The sequence below is a fragment of the Aethina tumida genome, chromosome 6, assembly GCF_024364675.1.
Source record: "Aethina tumida isolate Nest 87 chromosome 6, icAetTumi1.1, whole genome shotgun sequence".
Taxonomy (NCBI): domain Eukaryota; kingdom Metazoa; phylum Arthropoda; class Insecta; order Coleoptera; family Nitidulidae; genus Aethina; species Aethina tumida.
The window spans coordinates 11,153,642-11,170,686 of NC_065440.1; the positions used below are offsets into that span (position 1 = coordinate 11,153,642).

Here is a 17,045-nt window from a genome sequence, read left to right on the forward strand (position 1 = left end):
AAGAAGACACCTTTGTGATCTGGTTCCATAACTAGTCTATATGGAAGTCTGTTCAAAGGTTTCCTTGTTGCAAGTTCATATAAATATGAGGTCATTAATTGTGAATAATATAAGAATGCTAATTTAAAACTGAATTAAAACCTTTTATTTATTAGTATAAGTTATTTTTTTATATAAAATAATCAGTTTAATATGAAGTATAAGGTGGATTTCCGTATTTATCATACAAATCTTGATAGAAACGTATGGCTTCTTCATTAGGATTAACTCCAAGAGTTAAGTTCACTCCAATGTTCAAGTACTTGAGATCTGATGACGCATTAGACGTTCTTGCAGGTTCCCAAATTACATTATCAAACAATGAGTCTTCTTTAGGAGTTGGCGTCCTAAAAAACAAATAAAACGATATAAAAATGTCAAAAGATAGTTTGGTTTTAGCTAGTTCTACCCAAATTTAGCAAAATTGGTCCACATTGTGGTCATCCTCTGAACTGTTACTTGATCTGACGAATCAATGTTGGTCTCGTTGTTTTTGAATAGGTATGGTAGTTCCTCAGCATGTCCAACACCTAAAAAATCCTTCTATAAAGGTTTTAATTAATTTTGTCCCTTACATACCGGGCATGGTCCTGTTTGAGGTGGTACCCAAGACGCCTTTGTAGGAGAAAAGATAGAAGTAAACTGGCGTTGATATTGATTGAAGGCGGATTGTCTCCGTAATTGGACGGAAAAATTGATCCTCACTGATGAACTAAGTAAATAATTTGTTGTTTAGCACAAAACAGTTTAGTAATATTGAATTAATGGTTAACCTGTGCCAGTTTTTCGTTGCTGGACAGAATAAGGTCTAGTCCAAAGTAATGGGATTTGATGATGTTGCCCACTGTCCCTTTATCAGAGGATGATTGTATATTCATGTCGTCAGGTACTAAATTGGCTGGCTGGAAATCGTACTTCACCAACAACAACTTCAGCAAAGCTACAAATTAATTGTTACAAATTTAAGATTACCATGATTGCATTTACAATTACGTGATATGGTTGAAGCAGAAACAGCTTCTTCTGAATTGTATCCAATAATCATTGGAACCTTGTGGAAGCCACCGTTTTTCAATAACTCGTGACTTTTACTAGAAAAGAAGGCTCCTTCGTGGTCTGGCTCCATAACTGGACCATATGGAAGACCGTTCAAAGGGTTCCTTGTGCCAGCAACGTACAAATAAGTGGTAGAAGAGACATTTTGCAGCTTTTTGACGTCCACTTGCTTCAACCCGTTTATCAATGTGGTGGAGTTTGTTGTGTCAACGTTCAACCTCTGTCCGAGTTCGAAAGCTGTGTCCCTCGCATCTCTGGTCAAGCCCCAAGAGCAAAGACTTGAGCCACTTTCCATAATCGCCCCCTGGAACAAACCTACACGAACATAGTGCTTAGAATTCAACAAAAATATTACCTCTAGTCAGATTCGATTGGGTTAAATAAGAAACAGAAGCGCTTCCGGCACTCTCACCCCAAATCGTCACGTTGCGGGGGTTGCCACCGAATTTTGCGATGTTGCTTTGCACCCACTTCAACGCCAGGGCCTGGTCTTTGAGGCCTGCGTTTCCGGGCGCTACCAAATCTCCCGTGCTCACGAATCCCAGGATACCCAGTCGGTAGTTGAACGAAACAAAAATGACTCCCTTTTCCAGGATGTAAGCGGGGTTATCGTTGCCGTCGCCAGTTATAAAGGCACCGCCGTAAATCCAAACCATAACGGGCAAATTACCATTAAGTTTCGGTGTGAAGATGTTGATGTAGAGACAGTCTTCAGAACCAGAACCGTCATCTTGGACGCAGAAACTTCCGTAGTTTGTGGCGTCCAGGGTGTCATTCCACGGAGATTTTGGTACTGGGGGCTGGAATTTAAGGTTGTCTCAAAGAAATCGTTGTTGGGTGCTTAGATGAGCTTACCTCAAAACGTAAGTTACCAACTGGAGGTTCTGCGTAAGGTATCCCTTTGAAAGAGATGACTGTTAGGTTGGTGTTGATGGGAGTGTGTGATCCCCGGACTGGTCCAGTTGAAGTTTGTACAGTCAGTTTCTGGAAAACAATAAGTTATATTTAAATAATAAGTGAAAACTGTTGGGTTAGATTCCTTACGTCGCATTTTGAGTAAACTCCAACTAGGAAGTTTAAAATAGTAAACACAATCAGAGTCTGCATTTTCTTGAAACAAAACATTTTAAACCTTTGACAATATAGAAATACAGATAATCCTCAAATTTTTCCCACCTATAAATACTTCCGAGTGGATAATTTACATTCAAAGTAAAGTCATAAATAAAATCAGAAATTCAAATGATCTTATATCTGGAAATTAGCCAAAATTTTGCCGTAATTTATAACTTTAAGACACTTATTAGTGGAAAGTGGAATTTTCTATACGTTGAAACTATGAATATTTATTCAAGATAATGAAGTCACTCTTCCAATTGACTGTTAGTTTGCAACTTAGATAAGATGATTCATATTAGGAAATTTCCGAAATAAACTAGTTTGTGAATATGTTTAAAAATTATAATTATTCCTTACTTTCCAACCATTTATTTCTAAGAATGTGGTACCATTTGGTTAAATTCCTTGTCCCCAATTGGAGTTTGGAGGTTATGTCTAGAATTAGATTCAACGTTAACATAGGATAATGAAGAAAATGTTAATTAATAAGGAAATTGATTTGGTTCCATAATATGGTGGGTCATACAAAGGGTTCCTAACACCTACATCATATAAATAAATGATACAAAGAAGTATTTTGTGACTCTTCAACACCTCTTTCCATCAAAGATCATTATCGATATTGTGTCAGATTAATTATTAATATATTGTAAAAATTTGAGACTTGGTAATCTTTCATTTATTACCAAAAATGTATTTTTCTATATAAAAGAATCAGTATTTATTATATAAATCTTGATAGATATGACTTCTTCATAGGATTAACTCCAAGAGTTAGGTTCACTTCAATACCCAAGTATTTGAGATTTGACGAAATGTTTGGTGCTCTTACAGGTTCCCAAACCAAATAGTAAGTCCTCTGTTGGAGTTGGTGTCCTAAAAAACATTAATAGTGTATTGGTTCATGTAAAAATTTTACACAACACAATGTTTAAGTGTCAAAAAATGAACTTATATACATCGAAACTACAAATAATTTTTCAACATAATGGTGTCTTACGCCAATAATTGCCACTAGGATAATAGATTAATCTTAGGAAGCTTGGTACTTAAAACTTTATATTTATTTGCAAACTTTATTCAAATTATACAATCTAGTATGTAGTATAAGGAGGATTTCCAAATTTGTTATACAAATCTTGATAGAAACGTACATCTTTTTCATTTGGATTAACTCCAAGTGCTAAGCTAACTCCAATGTTCAAGTACTTGAGATCTGATGAAGCGTTTGACGCTCTTGCAGGTTCCAAATCACATTATCAAACAGTGAGTCCTCTTTTGGAGTTGGCGTCCAAAAAAAATATTAACAGTATATAAAAATGTCAAAGAAAATTAAGTTTCAGCTATTTTTACCCATATTTAGCAAAATTCGTCCACATAGTGGTCATCCTCTGAATAGTTCTTTGGTCTGATGCATTAATGTTGGTTTCGTTGCCTTTGAACAGATATCGTAGTTCCTCAGCGTGTCCAACACCTAAAAGAACTTTCTGTAAAGATTTTAATTACTTATTTTCTTTACGTACCGGGCATGGTTCTGTTTGAAGTGGTACCCAAGACGCCTTGGTAGGAGAAAACGTAGAAGTAAACTGGGGTGAATGCTGATTGAAGACGGACGGTTTCCGTGATTGGTCGAACAAACTGATCAACACTGATGAACTAAATAAATAATATGTTGTTTAAATTAAAACAATTTGATAATATTGAATTAGTAAGCTAACCTGAACTAGTTTGGTGTCTCTGGATACAACAAGGTCAAGTCCGAAGTAAGGGAATTTAATAGTATTGCCCACTAACCATTTAACGGAACCTGATTCTTTTATTCATGTCGTCTGGTGCTAGATTGGCTGGCTCAAAGTCGTATTTTATCAGTAACAGCTTCAGCAAATCTACAAATTAATGTTGCAAACTTGATTACCATACTAGATGTTAAAGATACCTGGTATGGCAGAAGCAGACACAGCTTCTTCTGAATTATACCCAATAATCATTGGAACCTTGTGGAAGCCACCATTTTGGAACAACTCGTGACTTTTACTTGGAAAGAAGGCACTTTCATGGTCTGGTTCCATAACTGGGCCATATGGAAGTCCGCTCAAAGGGTTCCTGGTACCAAAAGTGTAAAATAAATAGCAGAAGAAGAATTATGAAGACCTTCTACTCCAATTTGATTCAATCCACTTATTAATGTTGTGGAGTTGGTTATGTCAATCTTTAATCTCCTTTCAAGAGTGAAAACTGTTTCCCTAGCATCTCTCGTTAAACCTCAAGAACGAAGGTTAGTATCATCTTTTTTAATTGGTTGATGTAATAATTCCACACAACACAATGTTTAAGTACCAAAAAATGAATTTATATACGTCGAAACTACAAATAATTCACCAACAAAATGGTGACTTACGCCAATAATTGCCACTAGCATAATAGATTAATCTTAGGAAGCTTGGTAGTTAAAACTTTATATTTATTTGCAAACTTTATTCAAATTATACAATCTAGTATGTAGTATAAGGAGGATTTCCGAATTTGTTATATAAACCTTGGTAGAAACGTACATCTTTTTCATTTGGATTAACTCCAAGTGCTAAGCTAACTCCAATGTTCAAGTACTTGAGATCTGATGAAGCGTTTGACGCTCTTGCAGGTTCCCAAATCACATTATCAAACAGTGAGTCCTTTTTTGGAGTTGGCGTCCTAAAAAAATATTAACAGTATATAAAAATGTCAAAGAAAATTAAGTTTCAGCTATTTATACCCAAATTTAGCAAAATTCGTCCACATAGTGGTCATCCTCTGAATAGTTCTTTGGTCTGATGCATTAATGTTGGTTTCGTTGCCTTTGAACAGATATCGTAGTTCCTCAGCGTGTCCAACACCTAAAAGAACTTTCTGTAAAGATTTTAATTACTTATTTTCTTTACGTACCGGGCATGGTTCTGTTTGAAGTGGTACCCAAGACGCCTTGGTAGGAGAAAACGTAGAAGTAAACTGGGGTGAATGCTGATTGAAGACGGACGGTTTCCGTGATTGGTCGAACAAACTGATCAACACTGATGAACTAAATAAATAATATGTTGTTTAAATTAAAACAATTTGATAATATTGAATTAGTAAGCTAACCTGAACTAGTTTGGTGTCTCTGGATACAACAAGGTCAAGTCCGAAGTAAGGGAATTTAATAGTATTGCCCACTAACCATTTAACGGAACCTGATTCTTTTATTCATGTCGTCTGGTGCTAGATTGGCTGGCTCAAAGTCGTATTTTATCAGTAACAGCTTCAGCAAATCTACAAATTAATGTTGCAAACTTGATTACCATACTAGATGTTAAAGAGACCTGATATGCCAAAAGCAGATACCAGCTTCTTCTGAATTATACCCAATAATCATCGGAACCTTGTGGAAGCCACCATTTTGGAACAACTCGTGACTTTTACTTGGAAAGAAGGCACCTTCATGGTCTGGTTTCATAACTGCGCCATATGGAAGTCCGCTCAAAAGGTTCCTGGTACCAACAGTGTAAAATAAATAGCAGAAAAACAATTATGAAGACCTTCCACTCCAATTTGCTTCAATCCACTTATTAATGTTGTGGAGTTGGTTATGTCAATCTTTAATTTTCTTTCAAGAGTAAAAACTGTTTCCCTAGCATCTCTGTACAAACCTCAAGTACAAAGACTAGTATCACTTTCTCCAATTGGTTCCTGGAATAAACCCACACAACACAATGTCTAAGTGCCAAACAATGAATTTATATATCATGCTAGATGTTAAAGATAACTGGTATGGCAGAAGTGGGTAAGATTCTTCTGAATTATAACCAATAATCATTGGAACCTTGTGGAAGCCACCATTTTGCAACAACTCGTGACTATTACATGAAAAGAAGGCACCTCCATGGTCTGGTTCCATAACTAGTCCATATGGAAGTCCTTTCAAAGGTTTTCTTGTACCAAGTTCATATAAATATGAGGTCATTAATTGTCAATAATATAAGAATGGTAATTTAAAACTTGATTAAAACATTTTATTTATTAATATAAGTTAATTTTTTTATATAAAATAATCAGTTTAATATGAGGTATAAGGTGGATTTCCGTATTTATCGTACAAATCTTGATAGAAATGTATAGCTTTTTCACTAGGATTAACTCCAAGAGTTAAGTTCACTCCAATGTTCAAGTACTTGAGATCTGATGAAGCATTCGACGTTCTAGCAGGTTCCCAAATCACATTATCAAACAATGAATCTTCTGTCGGAGTTGGCGTTCTAAAAGAAAATTAACACGATATTAAAATGTCAAAACTAAGTTGGGTTTTTGGTGTTTCTACCCAAATTTAGCAAAATTGGTCCACATTGTGGTCATCCTCTCAATGGATCTTCGATCTGATGAATTTGCGTTGGTTTTGTTGCGTTTGAATAGATATTCTAGTTCTTCAGCGTGTCCAACACCTAAAAAAACCTTCTGTAAAGATTTTAATTACTTATTTAGTTTACATACCGGGCATGGTTCTGTTTGAAGTGGTACCCAAAACGCCTTGGTAGGAGAAAACGTAGAAGTAAACTGGAGTTAACGCTGATTGAAGACGGACGGTTTCGGTGATTGGCCGAACAAATTGATCATCACTGATGAACTAAATAAATAATATGTTGTTTAAATCAAAACAATTTGGTAATATTGAATTAATAAGCTGACCTGTGCCAGTTTTGAGTCGCTTGCTAGAATAAGATCGAGTCCAAAGTAGTGGAATTTGATTTTATTGCCCACCAACCACTTAGTCAGACTTGATTTTATATTCATATCGTCTGGTACCAAATTGGTTGGTTGGAAATCGTACTTCACCAACAACAACTTCAGCAAGTCTACAAATTAAACGTTGAAAACTTAAGAAATGTTGCTGAGGTATTGAAAATTACCTGGAATGTTATCAGCATAGACTGCTTCTTCCGAATTGTATCCAATAATCATTGGAACCTTGTGGAAACCTCCATTTTGCAACAACTCGTGACTTTTACTTGAGAAGAAGGCACCTTCGTGATCTGGTTCCATAACTGGTCCATACGGAAGACCGTCCAAAGGGTTCCTTGTTCCAACATCAAATAAATAAATAAAGGAAGAAGAATGTTGCAGCTTTTTGGCATCCACGTGTTTCAATCTATTTATCAATTTCGAGGAGTTTGTTGTGAATATATTCAATTTCTTCCCCACCATGAAAGCCGTCTCCTTGGCATCCCTGGTCAAGCCCCACGAGCAAAGACTGGTACCACTTTCCATAATGGCTCCCTGGAACAAACCTAAACAACACACATGCCTGGGTGTCAAACCAATGTTTTACCTTTAGTCAGGTTAGATTGTGTCAGATAAGAAACCGAAGCACTTCCGGCACTTTCACCCCAAATCGTCACGTTGCGAGGGTTGCCTCCGAATTTGGCGATGTTGCTTTGCACCCACTTCAAAGCCAGCACCTGGTCTTTGAGTCCCGCATTCCCGGGCGCCACCAGATCTCCCGTGCTCACAAACCCGAATATACCCAGTCGATAGTTGAAGGAAACGAATACCACGTCTTTGTCCAGGATGTAGGCGGGGTCGTTCGTGCCGGCACCGTTTATGAAAGCGCCTCCGTAAATCCAAACCATGACGGGCAAATTACCATCGAGTTTAGGGGTGAACACGTTGAGGTAGAGACAGTCTTCATTACCCGACCCGTTTTCTTGGATGCACGAGCTTCCGTAGTCTGTGGCGTTTAGTGGGTCGGTCCATGGTGATTTTGCTACTGGAGGCTGAAATTTGAGGTCGTTTCAAACATGTCGTTGTTAAGGGAAGGGATGGGTTCACCTCGAAACGTAAGTTACCAACTGGTGGTTCTGCGTAAGGTATTCCTTTGAAGGAGAGCACCGTTAGATTGGAATTGATGATAGTGTGTGATCCAAGAATTGGTCCATATGAAGTTTCTACAGTTGGTGGCTGGAAAATATTAGGTTAAGTTTTAAAGGAACCTCAATCTTAATTCCTTACATTAGCCAGTGTAGGATGGGTTCCAATTAAGAAGGTTATAAAACTACAAACTATCCACACTTTCATTTTATTTAAGACATTTTGGAAAACATGGCAATATATACCAATACAAATTTGGATAAGGAAACAATCAATTTTTTAGACTATTAAAGCGACTAACTAATTTACATACTAATTAAAGTTAATGTGTTAATTATCGTAAATTTAAATGAACCAACACCTCAACGTTTACCATAAATTATACTTATTTACGTACTTATTAACGACAATGTAATTTCAGATTCATTTCAATATGTCCAATCTGTAAAAATTATTCAAGATAATGGTGACCTACGCCTGCAATTGCGTGCTGATTTATTTTTTCATAATATAACTTAGATAAGATACTGCACAAGAATAGAAGGCCATTTCTTTAAGCTTCTTGTGGTTCCACAAATTTTAGAAATCAGCAATGAGTCCTCATTTGGTGTTGGTGTCCTGAGAACAACAAGGGTAATGTTAAATAATACGTCTGTTAATATATTTTACCCAAATTTTGCAAAGTTGGTCCACATTGTGGTCATCCTTCGAATGGTTCTTAGATCTGATGCATCAACGTTGGTTTGGTTGCCCTTAAATAAGTACCGTAATTCTTCAGCGTGTCCCACACCTAAAAGAACCTTCTATATTGCTTAAATTAATTTATTTGTACGTACCAGGCATGGTTCTGTTCGTTGTGGTTCCTAAAACACCTTGGCAGGTGAAAACGTAGAAGTAAACTGGACTGAACATTGATTGAAGTCGGACTTGCTCATTGACTGGTCGATTGAATTGGTCATCACTGACAAACTGAAAGAATATGTTGTTTAAGTAAAATAATTTAGCAAAATAGAATGAACCAGATTACTTGTGCAAGTTTTGAGCTGCTGGACAGAATTAGATCCAGCCCGAAGTAATGGAATTTAATAATGTTGCCCACTATCCACTTAACAAAACTTGATTTAACGTTCATGTCCTTTGGTACCAAGCTTGTTGGTAGGTAATCGTAATTTATCAGTAACCACTTGGGCAAACCTAGAAGTTGAGTGTTGAACAATTATTCAAGATAATGGTGACTTACGCCTGTAATTGAGTGCCAATTTATTTACACAAAATGTCACTTAAATAAGATTTAACATTTACTAATCAGAATACTGCATAAGAATGACGTTTCTTTAAACTCCTCGTGGTTCCATAATTTTTGGAAATCAGTACAAACTGGAGTGACTTTTAATTTCAATTTGTTTTAAACTTGGTGTTAATAACGTGGAGAAGATGTATTATGCTAATTATAACATTTTATTTATTTGCATTTGTCAATTATTTTCCTCAAAATAACAAAGCTAATATGTAGTGTAAGGTGGGTTCCCAAACATTTTATACAAGTATTGATAGAATTGTACAGCTTGGTGATTAGGATTCACTCCAAGATTCAAATTCGATCCTATGTTCAAATAGGTCAGATCCGATGATGAATTTGATGATCTGGCAGGTTCCCAAATCACATCATCCAACAATGAGTCTTGGTTTGGTGTTGGTGTCCTAAGAATAACAAGGGAATATTATAAAAAACGTTTGTTAATATATTTTACCCAAATTTTGCAAAGTTGGTCCACATGGTTGTCATCCTTCGAATGGTTCTTTGATCTGATGCATCAACGTTGGTTTGGTTGCCCTTAAATAAGTATCGTAATTCCTCAGCGTGTCCCACACCTAAAAAAAAACCTTCTGCATTGTTTAAATTCATTTATTTGTACGTACCAGGCATGGTTCTGTTCGTTGTGGTTCCTAAAACACCTTGGTAAGAAAAAACGTAGAAGTAAACTGGAGTGAACATTGATTGAAGTCGGACTTGCTCATTGACTGGTCGATTGAATTGGTCATCACTGACAAACTGAAAGAAGATGTTGTTTAAATAAAATAATTCAGCAAAATAGAATGAACCAGATTACTTGTGCAAGTTTTGAGCTGCTGGACAGAATTAGATCCAGCCCGAAGTAATGGAATTTAATAATGTTGCCCACTATCCACTTAACAAAACTTGATTTAACGTTCATGTCCTTTGGTACCAAGCTTGTTGGTAGGTAATCGTAATTTATCAGTAACCACTTGGGCAAACCTAGAAGTTGAGTGTTGAACAATTATTCAAGATAATGGTGACTTACGCCTGTAATTGAGTGCCAATTTATTTACACAAAATGTCACTTAAATAAGATTTAACATTTACTAATCAGAATACTGCATAAGAATGACGTTTCTTTAAACTCCTCGTGGTTCCATAATTTTTGGAAATCAGTACAAACTGGAGTGACTTTTAATTTCAATTTGTTTTAAACTTGGTGTTAATAACGTGGAGAAGATGTATTATGCTAATTATAACATTTTATTTATTTGCATTTGTCAATTATTTTCCTCAAAATAACAAAGCTAATATGTAGTGTAAGGTGGGTTCCCAAACATTTTATACAAGTATTGATAGAATTGTACAGCTTGGTGATTAGGATTCACTCCAAGATTCAAATTCGATCCTATGTTCAAATAGGTCAGATCCGATGATGAATTTGATGATCTGGCAGGTTCCCAAATCACATCATCCAACAATGAGTCTTGGTTTGGTGTTGGTGTCCTAAGAATAACAAGGGAATATTATAAAAAACGTTTGTTAATATATTTTACCCAAATTTTGCAAAGTTGGTCCACATGGTTGTCATCCTTCGAATGGTTCTTTGATCTGATGCATCAACGTTGGTTTGGTTGCCCTTAAATAAGTATCGTAATTCTTCAGCGTGTCCCACACCTAAAAAAAACCTTCTGTATTGTTTAAATTTATTTATTTGTACGTACCAGGCATGGTTCTGTTCGTTGTGGTTCCTAAAACACCTTGGTAAGAGAAAACGTAGAAGTAAACTGGAGTGAGCATTGATTGAAGTCGGACTTGCTCATTGACTGGTCGATTGAATTGGTCATCACTGACAAACTGAAAGAAGATGTTGTTTAAATAAAATAATTCAGCAAAATAGAATGAACCAGATTACTTGTGCAAGTTTTGAGCTGCTGGACAAAATTAGATCCAGCACAAAGTAATGGAATTTAATAATGTTGCCCACTATCCACTTAACAAAACTTGATTTAACGTTCATGTCATTTGGTACCAAGCTTGTTGGTAGGTAATCGTAATTTATCAGTAACCACTTGGGCAAACCTAGAAGTTGAGTGTAGAACAATTATTCAAGATAATGGTGACTTACGCCTGGAATTGAGTGCCAATTTATTTACACAAAATGTCACTTAAATAAGATTTAACATTTACTAATCAGAATACTGCATAAGAATGGAAGGACGTTTCTTTAAACTCCTCGTGGTTCCATAATTTTTGGAAATCAGTACAAACTGGAGTGACTTTTAACTTCTATTTATTTTAAAATTGGTTTGGTAACATGGAAAAGATGTATTATGCTAATTATAACATTTTATTTATTTGCATTTGTCAATTGTCTTCCACAAAATAACAAATCTAATATGTAGTGTAAGGTGGGTTCCCAAACATTTTATACAAGTATTGATAGAATTGTACAGCTTGGCGATTAGGATTCACTCCAAGATTCAAATTCGATCCTATGTTCAAATAGGTCAGATCCGATGATGGATTTGATGATCTGGCAGGTTCCGAAATCACATCATCCAACAATGAGTCTTGGTTTGGTGTTGGTGTCCTAAGAATAACAAGGGAATATTATAAAAAACGTTTGTTAATATATTTTACCCAAATTTTGCAAAGTTGGTCCACATGGTGGTCATCCTTCGAATGGTTCTTTGATCTAATGCATCAACGTTGGTTTGGTTGCCCTTAAATAAGTATCGTAATTCTTCAGCGTGTCCCACACCTAAAAAAAACCTTCTGTATTGTTTAAATTCATTTATTTGTACGTACCAGGCATGGTTCTGTTCGTTGTGGTTCCTAAAACACCTTGGTAAGAAAAAACGTAGAAGTAAACTGGAGTGAACATTGATTGAAGTCGGACTTGCTCATTGACTGGTCGATTGAATTGGTCATCACTGACAAACTGAAAGAAGATGTTGTTTAAATAAAATAATTCAGCAAAATAGAATGAACCAGATTACTTGTGCAAGTTTTGAGCTGCTGGACAGAATTAGATCCAGCCCGAAGTAATGGAATTTAATAATGTTGCCCACTATCCACTTAACAAAACTTGATTTAACGTTCATGTCCTTTGGTACCAAGCTTGTTGGTAGGTAATCGTAATTTATCAGTAACCACTTGGGCAAACCTAGAAGTTGAGTGTTGAACAATTATTCAAGATAATGGTGACTTACGCCTGTAATTGAGTGCCAATTTATTTACACAAAATGTCACTTAAATAAGATTTAACATTTACTAATCAGAATACTGCATAAGAATGACGTTTCTTTAAACTCCTCGTGGTTCCATAATTTTTGGAAATCAGTACAAACTGGAGTGACTTTTAATTTCAATTTGTTTTAAACTTGGTGTTAATAACGTGGAGAAGATGTATTATGCTAATTATAACATTTTATTTATTTGCATTTGTCAATTATTTTCCTCAAAATAACAAAGCTAATATGTAGTGTAAGGTGGGTTCCCAAACATTTTATACAAGTATTGATAGAATTGTACAGCTTGGTGATTAGGATTCACTCCAAGATTCAAATTCGATCCTATGTTCAAATAGGTCAGATCCGATGATGAATTTGATGATCTGGCAGGTTCCCAAATCACATCATTCAACAATGAGTCTTGGTTTGGTGTTGGTGTCCTGAGAACAACAAGGGAATATTATAATTAATAATTATTGTTAATATATTTTACCCAAATTTTGCAAAGTTGGTCCACATGGTGGTCATTCTTCGAATGGTTCTTTGATCTGATGCATCAACGTTGGTTTGATTACCCTTAAATAAGTACCGTAATTCTTCAGCGTGTCCCACACCTAAAAAAAAACCTTCTGTATTGTTTAAATTAATTTATTTGTACGTACCAGGCATGGTTCTGTTCGTTGTGGTTCCCAAAACACCTTGATAAGAGAAAACGTAGAAGTAAACTGGAGTGAACATTGATTGAAGTCGGACTTGCTCATTGACTGGTCGATTGAATTGGTCATCACAGACAAACTGAAAGAATATATTGTTTATGTAAAATAATTTAGCAAAATAGAATGAAGCAGATTACTTGTGCAAGTTTTGAGCTGCTGGACAGAATTAGATCCAGCCCGAAGTAATGGAATTTAATAATGTTGCCCACTATCCACTTAACAAAACTTGATTTGACATTCATGTCGTCTGGTACCAAGTTTGTTGGTAGGTAATCGTACTTTAACAGTAACCACGTGGGCAAACCTAGAAGTTGAGTGTTGAACAATTATTCAAGATAATGGTGACTTACGCCTGTAATTGAGTGCTGATTTATTTTTACAAAATGTAACTTAAATAAGAATTTAACATTTATTAATTAAAATACTGTACAAGAATAGTAGGACGTTTCATTAAACTCCTTGTGGTTCCATAATATTTGGAAATCAATATAAATTGAAGTGAATTTTAACTTCTATTTATTTTAAACTTGGTTTGGTAACATGGAAAAGATGTATTATGCTAATTATAACATTTTATTTATTTGCATTTGTCAATTATGTTCCTTAAAATAACAAATCTAATATGTAGTGTAAGGAGGGTTCCCAAACATTTTATACAAGTATTGATAAAATTGTACAGCTTGGTGATTAGGATTTACTCCAAGATTCAAATTCGATCCAATGTTCAAATAGGTCAGATCTGATGATGAATTTGATGATCTGGCGGGTTCCCAAATCACATCATCCAACAATGAGTCTTGGTTTGGTGTTGGTGTCCTGAGAACAACAAGGGTAGTGTTAAATAATACGTCTTTTAATATATTTTACCCAAATTTTGCAAAGTTGGTCCACATGGTGGTCATTCTTCGAATGGTTCTTTGATCTGATGCATCAACGTTGGTTTGATTACCCTTAAATAAGTACCGTAATTCTTCAGCGTGTCCCACACCTAAAAAAAAACCTTCTGTATTGTTTAAATTAATTTATTTGTACGTACCAGGCATGGTTCTGTTCGTTGTGGTTCCCAAAACACCTTGATAAGAGAAAACGTAGAAGTAAACTGGAGTGAACATTGATTGAAGTCGGACTTGCTCATTGACTGGTCGATTGAATTGGTCATCACAGACAAACTGAAAGAATATATTGTTTATGTAAAATAATTTAGCAAAATAGAATGAAGCAGATTACTTGTGCAAGTTTTGAGCTGCTGGACAGAATTAGATCCAGCCCGAAGTAATGGAATTTAATAATGTTGCCCACTATCCACTTAACAAAACTTGATTTGACATTCATGTCGTCTGGTACCAAGTTTGTTGGTAGGTAATCGTACTTTATCAGTAACCACGTGGGCAAACCTAGAAGTTGAGTGTTGAACAATTATTCAAGATAATGGTGACTTACGCCTGTAATTGAGTGCTGATTTATTTTTACAAAATGTAACTTAAATAAGAATTTAACATTTATTAATTAAAATACTGTACAAGAATAGTAGGACGTTTCATTAAACTCCTTGTGGTTCCATAATATTTGGAAATCAATATAAATTGAAGTGAATTTTAACTTCTATTTATTTTAAACTTGGTTTGGTAACATGGAAAAGATGTGTTATGCTAATTATAACATTTTATTTATTTGCATTTGTCAATTATGTTCCTTAAAATAACAAATCTAATATGTAGTGTAAGGAGGGTTCCCAAACATTTTATACAAGTATTGATAAAATTGTACAGCTTGGTGATTAGGATTTACTCCAAGATTCAAATTCGATCCAATGTTCAAATAGGTCAGATCTGATGATGAATTTGATGATCTGGCAGGTTTCCAAATCACATCATCCAACAATGAGTCTTGGTTTGGTGTTGGTGTCCTGAGAACAACAAGGGAATATTATAATTAATAATTATTGTTAATATATTTTACCCAAATTTTGCAAAGTTGGTCCACATGGTTGTCATCCTTCGAATGGTTCTTTGATCTGATGCATCAACGTTGGTTTGGTTGCCCTTAAATAAGTATCGTAATTCTTCAGCGTGTCCCACACCTAAAAAAAACCTTCTGTATTGTTTAATTTCATTTATTTGTACGTACCAGGCATGGTTCTGTTCGTTGTGGTTCCTAAAACACCTTGGTAAGAGAAAACGTAGAAGTAAACTGGAGTGAACATTGATTGAAGTCGGACTTGCTCATTGACTGGTCGATTGAATTGGTCATCACTGACAAACTGAAAGAAGATGTTGTTTAAATAAAATAATTTAGCAAAATAGAATGAACTAGATTACTTGTGCAAGTTTTGAGCTGCTGGACAGAATTAGATCCAGCCCGAAGTAATGGAATTTAATAATGTTGCCCACTATCCACTTAACAAAACTTGATTTGACGTTCATATCGTTGGGTACCAAGCTTGTTGGTTGGTAATCGTACTTTATCAGTAACCACTTGAGCAAATCTAGAAGTTGAGTGTTAAACACTTAAGAGTTTGAATCAAAGGAGTTAAAATCACCTGGAATCTGTGAAACATAGACTGCCTCTTCCGAATTGTAACCAATAATCATCGGAACCTTGTGGAAATTGCCGTTTTGCAGCAATTCATAACTTTTACTTGAAAATACTGCACCTTCATGATCTGGTTCCATGACTGGCCCGTATGGTAGGCCGTTCAAAGGGTTCCTCACAGGAATAAGGAACAAATAATTGACGGAAGAAAACTGATGTAGTTTATTCGCATCCACTTGCTTCAACGCGTTGATCAACGTTCTGGAGTCAGATGTGAAGATTAACAATTTCTCACCCACATTGAAAGCAGTTTCCCTGGCGTTGCTGGTCAAAGCCCAAGGTATGAGAGTCGTACCGCTTTCCATGATGGCACCCTGGAATAAACCTGCACCAACACACAATGCCTAGGAGTCAAAAAATTGTCTCACCTGCCGTCAAATTCGACTGCACCAAATACGAAACGGAAACGGCTCCAGCGCTTTCACCCCAAATGGTGACGTTCCTAGGGTTACCACCGAATTTGGCGATGTTGCTTTGCACCCACTTCAAAGCCAGCACCTGGTCCTTAAGTCCGGCATTTCCTGGGGCCACCAGGTCTCCTGTACTGATAAACCCGAACAGCCCCAGTCGATAGTTGAACGCCACGAACACCACGTTTTTGTCCACAATGTAGGCGGGGTCCTCTGTGCCGGCACCCGATACGAAGGTACCACCGTAAATCCAGACCATAACAGGCAAATTACCTGTGAGGTTTGGGCTGTAGACGTTGACGTAGAGGCAGTCTTCGGCACCCGTTCCATCCTCTTGGATGCACGAGCTTCGGAAGTCGGTGGCGTTTATGGTTTGGTTCCACGGGGATTTTGGTACTGGTGGCTGAAATTAAGCGTTGCTTCAAAGGTTCTTTGTAAGTTGAGTGGTGTTACCTCGAAACGTAAGTTACCCACTGGAGGCTCGGCATATGGTATTCCTTTGAAGGAGAATATTGTTAGGTTGGAACTGATGGTGGTTTGGGTTCCGAGGACGGGCCCAGCTGAAGTCTGCACAATTGGTGGCTGAAATACGTTAACTTAAAGGAAATGTAAACTTGGTTGCTTTGATTTCTTACGTCATCCTTTGAGTGCACTCCAATTAGGAAGGCAACAAATATGCACGTTATCGACACCTGCATTTTGTTTAAAGGAAACTACAGACAAC

General features: G+C 36.2%; 4 protein-coding genes across 47 annotated transcripts; all 4 read right to left on the reverse strand.

Annotated features, from left to right (window-relative positions):
* Positions 1–132: 132 nt before the first annotated feature.
* On the reverse strand, positions 133–2,238 carry LOC109607149 (venom carboxylesterase-6-like). The gene is made up of 8 exons (XM_020023674.2): positions 2,140–2,238; positions 1,951–2,079; positions 1,451–1,895; positions 1,033–1,410; positions 813–979; positions 619–751; positions 449–569; positions 133–386 (listed from the first exon to the last, which is right to left on the reverse strand). The coding sequence occupies exons 1-8, from the start codon at positions 2,218–2,220 to the stop codon at positions 188–190; spliced, it is 1,653 nt and encodes a 550-aa protein (XP_019879233.2). The 5' UTR covers positions 2,221–2,238; the 3' UTR covers positions 133–187.
* Positions 2,239–4,706: 2,468 nt separating this feature from the next.
* Positions 4,707–5,683, reverse strand: LOC126265994 (acylcarnitine hydrolase-like). Its single transcript, XM_049969112.1, has 6 exons — positions 5,572–5,683; positions 5,421–5,499; positions 5,332–5,350; positions 5,137–5,269; positions 4,967–5,087; positions 4,707–4,905 (listed from the first exon to the last, which is right to left on the reverse strand). The coding sequence occupies exons 1-6, from the start codon at positions 5,681–5,683 to the stop codon at positions 4,707–4,709; spliced, it is 663 nt and encodes a 220-aa protein (XP_049825069.1).
* A 560-nt stretch (positions 5,684–6,243) lies between these two features.
* On the reverse strand, positions 6,244–8,295 carry LOC109607147 (juvenile hormone esterase-like). The gene is made up of 8 exons (XM_049969113.1): positions 8,230–8,295; positions 8,050–8,178; positions 7,550–7,994; positions 7,131–7,508; positions 6,910–7,076; positions 6,715–6,847; positions 6,545–6,665; positions 6,244–6,482 (listed from the first exon to the last, which is right to left on the reverse strand). Exons 1-8 carry the CDS (start codon positions 8,293–8,295, stop codon positions 6,284–6,286), a joined length of 1,638 nt encoding a protein of 545 aa, XP_049825070.1. The 3' UTR covers positions 6,244–6,283.
* Positions 8,296–8,391: 96 nt separating this feature from the next.
* On the reverse strand, positions 8,392–17,029 carry LOC109606910 (juvenile hormone esterase-like). 44 transcript variants are annotated; one of them, XR_007548474.1, is made up of 11 exons: positions 16,957–17,029; positions 16,775–16,903; positions 16,280–16,724; positions 15,859–16,236; positions 15,638–15,804; positions 15,483–15,579; positions 13,266–13,301; positions 13,097–13,217; positions 12,370–13,043; positions 8,925–9,057; positions 8,758–8,878 (listed from the first exon to the last, which is right to left on the reverse strand). XR_007548474.1 is itself a non-coding variant. In XM_049969234.1 (10 exons), exons 1-10 carry the CDS (start codon positions 17,017–17,019, stop codon positions 8,544–8,546), a joined length of 1,548 nt encoding a protein of 515 aa, XP_049825191.1. In that variant the 5' UTR covers positions 17,020–17,029; the 3' UTR covers positions 8,529–8,543. The 44 variants fall into 44 exon arrangements, 35 of the variants coding, with proteins under 35 accessions (XP_049825192.1, XP_049825191.1, XP_049825189.1 ...); XR_007548469.1 differs by lacking the exon at positions 13,266–13,301 and adding an exon at positions 14,356–14,391; XR_007548468.1 differs by lacking the exons at positions 13,097–13,217; positions 13,266–13,301 and adding exons at positions 14,187–14,307; positions 14,356–14,391.
* Between the last annotated feature and the right edge of the window lie 16 nt (positions 17,030–17,045).

Coding starts and splice junctions, on each gene's coding strand:
- LOC109607149 (XM_020023674.2), bottom strand. CDS start 2,220: ATGTTTTGTTTCAAGAAAATGCAGACTCTGATTGTGTTTACTATTTTA. Junction 980..1,032: donor TTCTGCTTCAACCATATCAC/GTAATTGTAAAT, acceptor ATTAATTTGTAG/CTTTGCTGAAGTTGTTGTTG. Junction 387..448: donor ACCAATTTTGCTAAATTTGG/GTAGAACTAGCT, acceptor TTTGTTTTTTAG/GACGCCAACTCCTAAAGAAG.
- LOC126265994 (XM_049969112.1), bottom strand. CDS start 5,683: ATGAAACCAGACCATGAAGGTGCCTTCTTTCCAAGTAAAAGTCACGAG. Junction 5,500..5,571: donor GTATAATTCAGAAGAAGCTG/GTATCTGCTTTT, acceptor ATTAATTTGTAG/ATTTGCTGAAGCTGTTACTG. Junction 5,088..5,136: donor TTCAAACAGAACCATGCCCG/GTACGTAAAGAA, acceptor AAGTTCTTTTAG/GTGTTGGACACGCTGAGGAA.
- LOC109607147 (XM_049969113.1), bottom strand. CDS start 8,295: ATGAAAGTGTGGATAGTTTGTAGTTTTATAACCTTCTTAATTGGAACC. Junction 7,509..7,549: donor ACAATCTAACCTGACTAAAG/GTAAAACATTGG, acceptor TGTGTTGTTTAG/GTTTGTTCCAGGGAGCCATT. Junction 6,666..6,714: donor TTCAAACAGAACCATGCCCG/GTATGTAAACTA, acceptor AGGTTTTTTTAG/GTGTTGGACACGCTGAAGAA.
- LOC109606910 (XM_049969211.1), bottom strand. CDS start 17,019: ATGCAGGTGTCGATAACGTGCATATTTGTTGCCTTCCTAATTGGAGTG. Junction 16,237..16,279: donor GCAGTCGAATTTGACGGCAG/GTGAGACAATTT, acceptor GTGTTGGTGCAG/GTTTATTCCAGGGTGCCATC. Junction 15,805..15,858: donor CTATGTTTCACAGATTCCAG/GTGATTTTAACT, acceptor CTCAACTTCTAG/ATTTGCTCAAGTGGTTACTG.